Source organism: Mauremys mutica, chromosome 1 (genome assembly GCF_020497125.1).
Source record: "Mauremys mutica isolate MM-2020 ecotype Southern chromosome 1, ASM2049712v1, whole genome shotgun sequence".
NCBI lineage: Eukaryota > Metazoa > Chordata > Testudines > Geoemydidae > Mauremys > Mauremys mutica.
In genome coordinates this window covers 255,064,754-255,077,789 of record NC_059072.1, presented here as the reverse complement: position 1 = coordinate 255,077,789, position 13,036 = coordinate 255,064,754, and the positions used below count along the sequence as shown (strand labels likewise).

Sequence of the window (13,036 nt, the reverse complement as noted above, 5' to 3'; positions counted from 1 at the left end):
GTATTCTGGAAAAGCTAGTCAAAATAGATTAATTTGTTAAATTACCAACTTGCTCTAATGTCCTGTAAAAATCCTGGTGTGAAATCAGAAATACCAATTAAACTGAACAAAGAGATTATATTTTCTTAACCTATGTCTGTTATATCTGTATCTACTACTCTAGCTTTACTCTCATGAAAATATTGTTACGGACGCAGCCATCAATGCCATCAAAAGCCTGCCTGTTATGAACCAACTTGATGATAAACCGACTTTCAAGGAGCTTAGCCTTGCCATAGATGGAGTTCCCAATGGAAAGCCCCCCGGAAAAGACTGTATATCATCTGAGGTCATAAAATGCGGAAAACCTATTCTACTGCAACATCTTCACAAGTTGCTCTGCCTGTGCTGGAAAGAAGGCGAAGTACCACAAGAAATGAGAGATGCCAATATCATCATCTTCTATAAAAACAAGGGTGACAGGAGCGACAGTAACAACTATCATGGCATTTCCCTTCTTAGTATTATGGGCAAAGCCTTTGCCCGAGTTGTCCTGAACAGACTTCAGACCCTTGCAGACAGACACTATCCTGAATCACAGTGCGGCTTCAAACTGAAAGGTCTACTATCAACATGATCTTCTTGCTGAGATGACTACAAGAGAAATACAGAGAATGTAAAAAAAGCCCCTCTACATAGCCTTCATCAATCTCAGAAAGGCTTTTGACTTTGTCAGCAGAAGTGGACTATTCATGCTCCTAGAGAAGACTGGATATTCCCCCAAGCTCTTAAGCATGATTCGATCCTTCCATGAAAGCATGTACGGCACAATCCAATACGACGGGTCAGTGTTTGAGGCTTTCCAGAATCATAGCAGAGTTAAGCAAGGTCGTGTACTTGCCTCAACTCTGTTTGGGATCTTCTTCTCCCTGCTACTGAAACAAGCTTTTGGTTCCTGAATTGAGGGAATCTACTTGAACACAAGATCTGATGGAAAGTTGTTCAATCTTGCAAGACTCGGATCTAAAACCAGGACTCGAGAGGCCCTTATCCAACACCTCCTCTTTGCTGATGATGTAGCAGTGACAACCCACACAGAAACTCATCTTCAAAGCCTAATGGACAGTTTTTCCAAAGGCTGCCAAGACTTTGGGTTTACTATAAGCCTATAAAAGACTAACATAATGTGCCAAGGAGTTGAGGAAGCACCCTCCATCAAGATCAACAACTATGAACTTGAATTGGTGAACGAGTTCACATACCTAGAGCCCACTATAGCAGTCAACTTTTCACTTGAAACAGAACTCAACATCCACACTGGAAAAGCCACCACAACAATGTCTAGACTGAACAAGAGGGTATGGCAAAATAAACTAACAGAACTCACAAAGATCTGTGTGTATTGTGCATGTGTTATGAACACATTTTTGTATGGGAGTGAGACATGGACCTTATACTCTCATCAGGAAAAGAGGCTCAACAGCTTTCATATGCCTTGCCTTCATCGAATCTTTGGAATCTCCTGGAGGGAAAGAGTCATCAACACAGGTGCTCAAACGGGCCAGCATGCCCAGCATGCAAACAGTCCTCAGACAGAGATGCCTCCACTGGTTTGGGCATGTGTGCTGAATGAATGATGGGCGCATCCCAAAGGACATCCTCTATGGCAAATTGGCATCTGGAAAAAGACCCAAAGAATGTCCCAAATTGCATTTCAAGGATGTGTGCAAGTGAGACCTCAAAGAAATGGACATGGATGTGGACAAATGGGAAGATCACACTCAGGACCACAGCCTTTGGAAACAAGAGCTTAACAAAGGTCTCCAGAGTTATGAGAGGAAGCAGTCCAGCTTCGCAGAGGAGAAAAGAGCTCACAGAAGGCAGAACCCAAAGAGTCAAGACATCACCTTTAAATGTGACAGATGAGGCAGAGATTGTCTCTCTTGAGTGGGTTTCTTCAGCCACTTTCTTGGCTGCCATAAAACCAACTGAGTAAAATTCTTTCTCTCTCAGGGCCACAGACCCATGGTCTCTCAAGACTGCAGGATGCCTACTACTACAATCTGTATCTATGCAATGTGGTGGTGAGAAGTGTCTGAGATCAAGGCCAACAAACACTTTAAGTTAATTATCAGAGGGGTAGCCATGTTAGTCTGGATCTGTAAAAGCAGCAAAGAGTCCTGTGGCACCTTATAGACTACCAGACATTTTGGAGCATGAGCTCCGACGAAGTATTCACCCACGAAAGCTCATACTCCAAAACATCTGTTAGTCTATAAGGTGCCACAGGACTCTTTGCTGCTTTTAAGTTAATTGTTTGACATTAATAAAGATGGAAGGAGCAAATCCCCACATTTTTCTTTCTGCCCTGTAGCAATTTAAACTTAATTCTGTTCCTTCTAATGTCCTCTTCCTTCTATCCTCTTTCCCCTCCACAAAAAACAAAGAAAAACAACATTACACGTTCTAGTATTGCTAGAAGTGTGCACATGCCTAGTGCCAACACAATCACTGATTAAGTTTGTGCACAAAATAGTGAAGAAAACAATGGAATCAGGTTGGCTTCTCTTCCATTAAAAACAAAGGAAAAAGTTCTGTGAGTGCCAAGTGGATCTGGACAAGATCAGTCAAGATACTGGGTCAAATTCATCCTAGCCATAACTACACAATGTAGTTCAAGACAGCTGGGATGAATTTGGACCATTTTATGTAAAAGCTTGTAACAGTAAAAAGTTCCAGACTTCCAGTGCCGATTTACTCTCATTTCATTTTGTAATAAGCAACAAAAAACAATAATTTAGTGTTATTGCAATACACTAATTATGCCTTTGAATGCAAATACATATTGTGTGCCCATCAAGTGTACTCACTTATTCAAACAACTACTATAGTAGCAGACTGAAATACTATACCTAGAAGGTGGTTAATTTACTGTCCGACTAAATTAAGGAAATTTAAAAGCGTAGTGGCACAGTCAGAGCTTTTGACAGGATATTGTTTACAAGCATCATCCTTTAGGTCATGTACTATTCCTTTTGCACTGTGATAAGATCAGGGTCCAGTCTGATCTAATCTGCTTGCTGGACATTGTATAAATGCATAGGACAAAGTGGTCAATTGCCCAAAGAGGGTTACAATCTAATCTCTAGGATTTTGATAATAAAACGTCCTTTTTACCCCATCAGCTTTAGACACTTGGCACACCTGGCCTTTCTGCTTAGATCTGACAGAGCATTTCTAAAACTGAAATACTTCTGTGCTTTCTGATTTGTACCTCAGCGCTGCCCAGAGAGGCCAGGGGCTGATTCATTGCTGCAGACCCGCCCAAGCGAGTTTAGTTTTTCAGGGCCGCGCTAGCACAGACAAGCGGGGGCTGCAGCCCTCTCCCTATGGCACCCGTCCAGCGGGGAAAGCGAACGCGAGGGCCCCACGCAGCTCCGCCGACTGGGCACGGCGCCCTCGGACGCTTTTAATCGCCTCATGTTTCACAGCCCGTCCACTGCTTGTCAGTGGGGGCAGCCGCCTTTCCAACCTCAGCCCCCTACTAAGGGGAGGTGTCCCGCTGCCGGGCTCTGCCCCCCCCCCCAGCCCCAGCCCCGCAGTCAGCCTGCCCGCTCTCCCTGGCCCGCGGGCACCAGGGCAGACCCGGCCCCCGCCTCCCTGCGCGGGGGCTGGCGGCGCCCTTAGGAGGCTGGCGCTGCCCGGAGCGCCCCCCCCCCCAGCCCTGCCCTCCCGGGCCCCCCGCGCCAGCGGAGCCAGGAAGGGGCTTCACACGCGGGCCCCGCACGACCCGGTGCCATTGTCCCGGGCGGGTGAGGTCACAGAGGGCCCCGCGTTCTGTGCCGCGCCGTGTCCTGGACACCGAGCCCCGCCGCGGGGCAGGGAGGTCGGGGGCGCCGCGGTGAGCATGGTGCGGGCCAGAGCGGCTGCGGCTCCCGCCTCCCTGCTCCTCCTCCTCCTCTGCTCCCTGTGCGGGGGCGACACGCAGGCGGGCCCCCCGGGGGAGCCTGGTCCAGGTAGGGAGCCGCCCCTGGCCCCGCGTGGGAGCCCCACCCCGGGCTGCTCCCGGGCACCGCAGGGTGCTGAGCCGCCGCCCCACGAACACAGACGGGGGGCTGAGCCTGGCGGGGAGCAGCTCCCCCAGCGGCTGCGCCCTGCAAGGCCCGGCTTTCCACAGGGAGGCGCGGCAGCTCCCCCTAGAGGCAGGCCGGCCTGGCGCTCAGCGCGCCCCCAGACCACAGGTGCCGATAGGCCCCTTGCCAGGGCTGCTGCTGCTGCTTCTCCCCCCTCAGGGCTTCACCTCCAGCGCAGCACAGAGCGGGGGCAGATGATGCTGTGGGTTCACTTGATACAAACGGGGGGCGTGGCTAATGCAGCCCCCTCAGGTGGGCAGTGTTGAGACTCCCCTCTCTTCCTGGGGGATCCTCTCCTTAAAGAGCGAGCAAGGCGGGGCATGGAAGTGTGAAGAAGTAAACTCTGACTGAGACTGTAAATTCGGTGGGCCAGGGATTGTTTCCTCCAGGGGTTTTGTGCAGCCTCTAGCACAATAAAAAGACCTCAGTCTCAATGGTGGCCCCTGGCTTCTAGTGTAATAATACAGGCATGGCCACACTGTGGAGCTGTGATTGCAGCATGTATAGATACCAGAGTTAGCTTTGCTCTAGCTAGCCCAGGTAACAGTAGCAGTGACACCTCTGCAGCACAGATGTCAGCACAGGATAGCCACCCGAGTATGTTTCCAGGTTCTAGGTGGGTTTGTACAGCCCCTGCTGAGGCAGCTTTGTTGCTGTTGGTACCTGGGCTAGTTAGATTAATGCTAGCCCAGGTATGTCTACATGGGCTGCAGTCACACATCCTGACTGCAGTGTAGACATATCCACGATAACAACAACAGGCAGGACATTTGCGTTTTGTTTATCCTAACAGCTCTTTATGGGAGAAAACTTGCCTAAATAGAAACCCTGCTCAAATTCCTAGTTATATTCCAGGGATGTTTTGCAAGTGTTCACACAGTACACTACTAAAATAAAATCGTACCGTTTTTGTAGTTCTCTCAAAAAATGTAAATTTAATTCCCAACAAGATTTTCTCTGCTGTTCTTTTCCACTGATATTTCCAAACTATTCCATGTGATTATTCATGCTGTTTACTCTATGATACCAGTTTCTTCAAAATTTATGTGAATATTCAAGAAGGAAAGAGGAAAACTAGGCCTCTGGAAGTTGTGTGCAATATCAAAAGAGTATGAATATTGGAAATTATGTGATTTATTACAGTAATTCACTAGCAGCGAACAGTATATTTCAAGTATTAAGGTCTGCCAATAAATAATGGCAGCAGGAAAAGTACTAAAATAACTGCATTCCATAATGCACTGTTAAATACCATATAGCTATTGTAAAAATATAAATATTTTACTGCATATGCTTACTGCCTGCTTCACACAATATCGCTATTATAATTATGGGACAGACACAAAGTGAAAAGAATATTTTTAACAAGGGCTCATATGATGCAGCTGTATCCATTCTTAATCATTCATTAATGTCTCATCAAAAGAGTACTGTACTTTTTGTTTGTTTCGTTTACCAAAGGTCAGCATACTTGGAAGCAATTGTCATACACCATTACAGACCTTTTTACATATTTTTCTGGTATTGTTCTAAGCCATCATGTGCGTAAATGAGTCAATTGGTATGCAGATTGTCTATCATTAAAACCATTTCAAAATCAGCTTTGTCATTGGTTTAGAGTTGGAACTTTAGATTCTTGTATATACTTCTTGAATATATTGTGGTGTTCATAATGGGTATGGTAGGTGGTTATGTCAAACTCTTAAGGGCCCAGTTTTTTCAGTGGGAGTTTTGCCTGAGTAATATAGCCTTTATAATATAGATAAGATTACCAATGGTATCTTAAACCACAGTGACCTGTGCCAAAGGTTCACGCTCCCTGAGGCTACAGTATCAGAAATAGCAGGGTGAGAATCACCATTAGAAATATCATTAGGTTTGGAGACTCTAGGAGCATACGAGGAACAATAGTAATGAGCACAACAACGTTCTCAAGTTATCAATTGTCCTTTTATTAACAATTTCGTTAAGCACATAAACAAAACCACAATTACTGAGACATAACACAGAGATAGAAATAAACCACAAAACATCTAACATCAAAGATTTTATACTCACATCCCCAGGGGTACCATAGAGATGGGTATCTCTCAGCAGGTGGTCATTTGTGGAGGATCTCCTTCCTGTTGGATTCTTCCTCCTTTATTCATGTTGGGGAACCCCTTTTATTCTGTGTTACAGTCATAACCCTTATGCATGTGCATGAGGGTTCCAACTCCTTTTCCCTTATCTGGACTTCCACACCCCATTAATGTTGTGGTGCCTCCTTTTCATAGACTATCCTCTTAGCTCTCCTTATCTTCATTAACATTTTTATCAACATGTCCCAATGGTAACTTGCTGTCATTGCAGAGTTTCCCATGATGTTTCCCATGATGTTACAATCAGGCATCTTGCGGTAGTGATGGGCACATTGTGGCATATTTTCTTGAACATCACCCATTAATACATCTTTTACAATAATCTTATAACTTTCCTGGTATAGGGTTACCCTTGGGTCAATAGTCATGTCAGCTTCTTTCAGGCCTAAAGCTTGATATGGCTAAGCTGAAATTTGACAGGCGTCAGCCTGTAGGCCATGCTTTATTTACAGCTTTTCCTTACTTATATACCTAACACATTTTTACTAATAATATATGCTTATCAATCCTATACTGCTATAATACTATCCTGCATATGACTATACTTCTACCTTCAACTTAAATCTGTTCATCACACATTGGTTACATATGAATTAACCACAACAACAGATAACACAATTATATAAGATGTTTAGCTACAATAAAATGCCTGCAGGATTAAATATGCACAGCTTCCCTTTTCTGGACTGATAGCTCTAGAAACTTTATATATATGCAAATATCAATGAGTATTTACAGGGAACTGATGAAAGATATTCTGTAATTGTAGTAAAAGGAGTTATATTGGTTTCTGAGAAATAATGTGGAAAGTAGTTTATTTATGGAGATTTATCATCACTACAGCCTTTGGAATTCTTATATTGTTTAAATAATAAAGCAATGGAAATGGCCGCTGCCCCTCAGTTTGCCAGAGCTGTTGCTTTTGGCACCTAGAAGCACTGCAGCATTCCCATTGGATTGAGCACTCCACCTGCTAGCACAAGGGATTATGGAGCTGTCACGTTGACTTCATTGAAGGAACAGATCCTTATTGCTTGGTGTATGACAGTGTAATAAATACCGTGGCAAGGGATTTAGCATGACTAGTTATATTTTGGAAATAAAATCTTAACTATTATATTCAGATAATAGATTCTTATTGTAAAATGTTTCATTTTCAGATGCACAAGGTCCAGTCCTTTCCAAAAATAAAATTAAATCAATGATTAAGTTACTCAGTAAGTAGCATTTATTTTATCTGAATTTACAATATTTATGAATTACTATGTGCATGCAGTCTAGAATGTTATGTCTTATGTTATGCTTAAACTCTAAATCCATCACAGAAGAGCACTCAGCTAAAGATTTCAATAATGACATAAAAATGGGTCAAGACAATCCACAAAATAAAATATCTGTAATAGATCTGGCAACAATTTAAAGTGTTTTTAATCATTTTGCTGCTTCTTATAATGTTGGGCACTTCTACAACATAGACAAAGGTATAATTCCAGCTCAGGTAGATGTACACCGCTAGCTCTGCTCAAGCTAGTGCACTAAAAACAGCAGTGTGGCCACAGTGGCATAGGCAGTGGCTCAGGTTAGCTGCCCGAGTATATACTTATGATCTCAGCCATGGCTGTACTTGGGCAGTGAGCCTGAGCTGCCACCCATGCCACTGCAGTCATACTACTGTTTTCATTGTGCTAGCTCAAGTGCAGGCCTACCCAAGTGGAAATTACACCTCCCAGCCACAGTGTAGACAAACCTACTAGTAGTAGTTCTTGTGGGGGAGGGGGAATTTCAACCATTTTATTTCTCTCTTGTTATTTTTCCCTTAGACTTCATCTCTCTTCAGAGACTGCTGTCGTTTACAATCTGAATATGTTACAGGCTCTGAGATTTTTGTACTGAAGAACTAAGTGTTTTGGAAAACCGCCTTAGCTTTTCTTTACCTAGGCAGAAAGGGCAGCAGGGGAATATCTTAGCTCAGAGGCTGTCTAAATAGAGTACAGAATGTATTAATGCTTGTTATAAAGAAGTTGGTGTCCAAATACCAAAAAGGCAAAAGGTCTCAAGACCACTGGGCTCACTACCAAACAGTCAGCCACACCACAGCAGTTTCTAAAATTCTCAATTGGAGCTCTGTGCATACCTCCTCTCAATATAATTGTATAGATTCAAGGCCTAGCTCAGATGCCCACTTTGGGAAAATGCTTCTTCAGTCCCTCTTCCATTTTCCATTCTTCTGTCATCTTCAGAGTGAAAGTGTGTGTCATACCAGATGTTAGCTTCATCTGTGGGAGTAATTTTATGAAGGAGAAAACTACATTCACTCACTTAACAATAGCTGGAGTTTGATAAAAATCTTAATGTCACAGATTCACACAGTGCCTCCTTTCACCCTGTCACAGTTCCCAGGTAACAGCACCTCTGACACCTCCTTGTCTCTTCGAGCATTCCAACCTCTCGGGCCTCTCGTCATCCCCTGCCTGGGGTGGAATCACATAATTCTCCCACTCTCAAGCTGGGCCCTGGATGACAGTTCCCTGGTACTAATCATGGTTGACTCAGCAGGTCTGATTTAGTGCCTGCAGTTCTGTTCCCTCTGGAAGCAATGACAATGTTAATTAGAGACCAAACAGCCTTCTTCAAGCAAAGTATTAGTTATTAGAACAAAGGCAGTTGAGAGAAAATACACCTTAAAAACAATAAACCAGATTACATGCATGCCTGCTTTTCCTTAAGGCTATTTTTTCCTGAATCTGGGAAGGCCCAGCTCCTTCAAACACTGCTACAGAGCCTGTGCTCTGGTCTACACTACAAACTTACGTCTATATAACTACATCAGTCAGGGATGTGGAAAATCCCCTGAGCAACACAGTTATACCGACCTAACCCCTGGCATAGGGCTTCTCCCATCCACATAGCTGCCTACCGTCGGCGTAGGTAGTGTCTTCACTAAGTACTAGAGCCATGCAGCTGTACCGGTTCAGCATTGTAAGTGTAGACAAGTCTTGTCAGCGAGTCTCCCTATCAGAGCTCACTGACAACTGGCTCTCCTTCTTCTCCTGAGAAGTGCTTTTTAGCTGTTTACTGTCTAGTACTCAGCCTGGAGCTGGTAGTATACCATAGTCTTGTAATTGACACTCTAAACCAGTTGTTCTCAACCAGGGGTACGCAGAGATCTTCCAGGCAGTACATCAACTCATCTAGATCAGTGTTACTCAACCTCGGGGTTGTGATTCCAGGAGGGAGGTAATGGGATGGTTTTAGGGAGGTTGTAAGTGCAGTGCCAGAGTTAGGGAGTCTCAATGTGATTATACAACTGGGGGAATGTGTGCATACTCTGTGTGTGTGGTGCACAGCTCCAAGAGTTCCGTTCTATAGAGGCAATAAATGCAGGAAACTAGTACCCGGTTAATGACATACGTTAGTTTTTCACCTCAGTTTACATTTCATTTTGATGAGGTTACTCTTGACGTAAGGACTCACTTTCTCAGTTTCTTTAAAGTCCTTGATAATCCACACCTTCCTCCCATGTACATTGTTTTTCTTATTAAATCCTTTTATATAAAAGTTTTGGGGTTATTTTTCTTCTCTCCTGGATTAGAAATATATTTCATTGTTAAAAATTAGAAGCAATATTTTATGGTCAGTAATTCTCATTTACAATTTACTATAGTATTTGACACTTTCAAAACAGTTTAAAATACTGTAGATATTAGCCTTTTTTTTCTTTTCACAAGTAGTCATTCACCTATTTTATTTTAGATCATCGGATCCAAGTTCTGCACCAGAAGAATATGATGCATGAACATAAACTTTCAGAAAAACAAGATGAAGTGTTAAGCACGCCCATGAATATGACAGACGTAAAAGGCAAGTATTCCCAGTTTTTAAATTTCTTATCTATCCTCTTAGGATAGAATTCATCCCTGTGCTGAGGGCCAGCACAAAGTGTGTGCATTACTTACATCCCACTTCAACTTTAAAAAAATTGAGCTTAAGTGAAACTTAAATAGTGCACAGGCCTTGTGCTAGCCATCTGAATTTCACACCTATTGTGTGCACATACAGAATTATGATTTTAATATGTGCAATTATATAGTTTCAGGGCCATCTGTAAAAGCACAGTTATTACCAAGTGGAGTGCACATTGATGTGCAAGAGATGCTATCTTCTAACAGTGTGACAACAGAAGCAGCTCAGGTTTCTAACAGTTCTTCAATGCTGATTATTAACAAGCTGCGGAAGATTTTCCCAAATATACTTTTGGACACTCAGACAAAATATAAGAAAGTGGATAATGAAAAAAAAGAAGAGGGTAAAAAGAAAAGGATGTTGTTTCCTGATTTGGAGCAAGATAAAAATACTGGTAATAACAAAGACAGATTAACAAGAACTAATATTACTATAAGATTCCATTCCAATGATAATTCAAGCCAAACTCAGATTGATATTTACAATTTAAAAAATTCAAGAGCAAATCCTGAGGTGCATATTATCGCCAGCAATATTATTGACGAACAAAATAAAATAAATTCAGTAGTAGTACAAGATGATGTTTTGCAAGTGACAGTAAACAGTTCGCTGGATAAGAAAATACAGAATAATACAAAAGTAAGAGGAAAAAGTCTTGCAAAAATTGAGGCTGGAAATATGGAAAGAAACTCCACAGGTAGCAACAGGAAAAAACTTCTTATAGCAGGTATGAAATTCTTTTCTCTTTTCAATAAAACATTAATTCTCTGTGAAAAGCTACATTGTTGCAAAATAAAATGATTTTTACCATAATAATATTTAAAGACAGATTGCAAACTCCTTACTCACATTGGTGAGTAATTACTCAGATATACAGTCTCACTGATTTTAATGGGACTGCTCATGAGTAAATGATCACTGAATGCAAGTGGTTCTCAGTGAAGTATTTAGATTGTAAATTCTTTAGGTCAGGGACTATCTTTTCATAACGTGTGTGAGTAGAACTAGCACAAAGGGAGTAGTAAGCTTTGACTGGGTCTTCTAGTTGCTACTGCAATAAAATATTCAATACAAACAATAATACCCAAGGAGATGTGTACTCCATGAAAAGTTTGATGATTCAGCAAATCACCTGTGCAGCTACTGGAGATCAACTTCAGATACATTTAAAATTTCCTGTGGCACCTTATAGACTAACAGACTAAAATTTCCTGTGGCACCTTATAGACTAACAGACGTTTTGCAGCATGAGCTTTCGTGGGTGAATACCCACTTCTTCGGATGCAAGTGGTGTCCACCACTTGCATCCGAAGAAGTGGGTATTCACCCACGAAAGCTCATGCTGCAAAACGTCTGTTAGTCTATAAGGTGCCACAGGATTCTTTGCTGCTTCTACAGAACCAGACTAACACGGCTACCCCTCTGATATTTAAAATTTGAAGCTTTTACTAAATTAAATTTGAAAATGAGTAGTCCAATCAGTGAGACAAGGTGGTTGAGGTAATATCTTTTATTGGACCAACTTCTCTTGGTGAGATAGACAATCTTTCGAGCTACACAGAGCTCTTCTTAGGGTCTGGGAAACTAACATGGCTACAACAGTATTAATATTATGTTACTGCAGTGCTGTTGTACATGTTAGCCATGTACGACAGCACTGCATACATAATACTATCAGTGTAATATTGCACGTTATTAAATTTGATATTAAATTCTATGTACTCTGGTCCAGATCTTCAAAGAGCTTTAGGTGCCACACTCACCTAATTTCTATCGAAATCAATGCACCCAAATACTTTTGAGGATCTGGGCCTCTGTCCCTAAATTTGTAATGCAGGAAAATTCTGCAGCACACTGAATTTAAACCACAACTGCAATGTACACGTTGTCAGAGGAAACTGGAGGTTTTGGCAGATGTAAATATCTGAATGTGAAATTGATTAATTTTAAAACTCCCTGGTGCTGAAATTGACTAAAATGGACCATGAATTTGGTAGAGCCTTTGTAATAGTTAATATTGATATTTAATTGCCATCATGTTTCAGAGTTAACACCCCATTCAGATGAATGAGAGTTGTTCAGACTTTCCAGAGCTGCTATTTCAGGCTGTCTGCAGAATCAAGGATATAGAGCTGCAACCATTTATGCTTGCCTCATGTTTGGAAGGTTTTCTTTACAACTATAAATGCTAGAAACTTTCTTCTTTTTAATATAAGATTGAATGCTGAAGCACAATTCTGGAGTAGAGTATGAATTCTACAGCATATGTCTGTAGAATTATAGAATACTGTCATAAACAGATAGTTAGGGGTTAAAGTCTCTTTTACCTGTAAAGGGTTAACAAGCTCAGTAACCTAAGAAACACCTGACCAGAGGACCAATCAAGGGACAGGATAATTTCAAATCTCTGTGGAGGGAAGGCTTTGTCTGTGTTCCTTGTTTGCTCTGTGTTCTCTCTTTGGATCTAAGAGAGGCCAGACATGTCTCCAAGTTCTCCTGGAGTAGTTCCTACTATCCAATAGTGAGTATTAATTAGAAAGACGGATTAGTCTTATAATTTGATTTCTACATTTGCAATTGTGTGTTTGCTGGATAAATTCTTTATTTCTGTTGCTGTTACTGATTAAGCTGAGGAGGAGGGAGGGGGAAGTCTCTCCAGTTTTTATAAGTTAGACCCTGTATTTTTGCATCCTGGTAATACAGAGAGAGTGTACTTTTTTTTCTTTCTTTAATAAAATCTTTTCTTTTTAGAACTTGATTGATTCTTTTCTTGTTTGCATTTTCAAGGGAAGGGGAGGCGGAGGTGAGTCCCTCTTTGTG

The 13,036-nt window shown here is 42.0% G+C and overlaps 1 protein-coding gene across 4 annotated transcripts in view; it reads left to right on the top strand.

Annotated features, from left to right (window-relative positions):
* The first annotated feature begins 3,864 nt into the window (after window positions 1-3,864).
* The window catches only part of LOC123350595, a 31,252-nt gene continuing 22,080 nt past the window's right edge, over window positions 3,865-13,036 (top strand). For 3 of the 4 annotated variants that reach the window (XM_044989260.1, XM_044989252.1, XM_044989246.1), the window contains exons 1-4: window positions 3,865-3,995; window positions 7,414-7,470; window positions 10,007-10,114; window positions 10,344-10,943. In XM_044989260.1, coding sequence (XP_044845195.1) covers window positions 3,887-3,995; window positions 7,414-7,470; window positions 10,007-10,114; window positions 10,344-10,943 — 874 coding nt within the window. In that variant the 5' untranslated portion in view covers window positions 3,865-3,886. The remainder of the gene's footprint in view (window positions 3,996-7,413; window positions 7,471-10,006; window positions 10,115-10,343; window positions 10,944-13,036) is intronic. The other variant, XM_044989265.1, reaches the window with a different exon arrangement.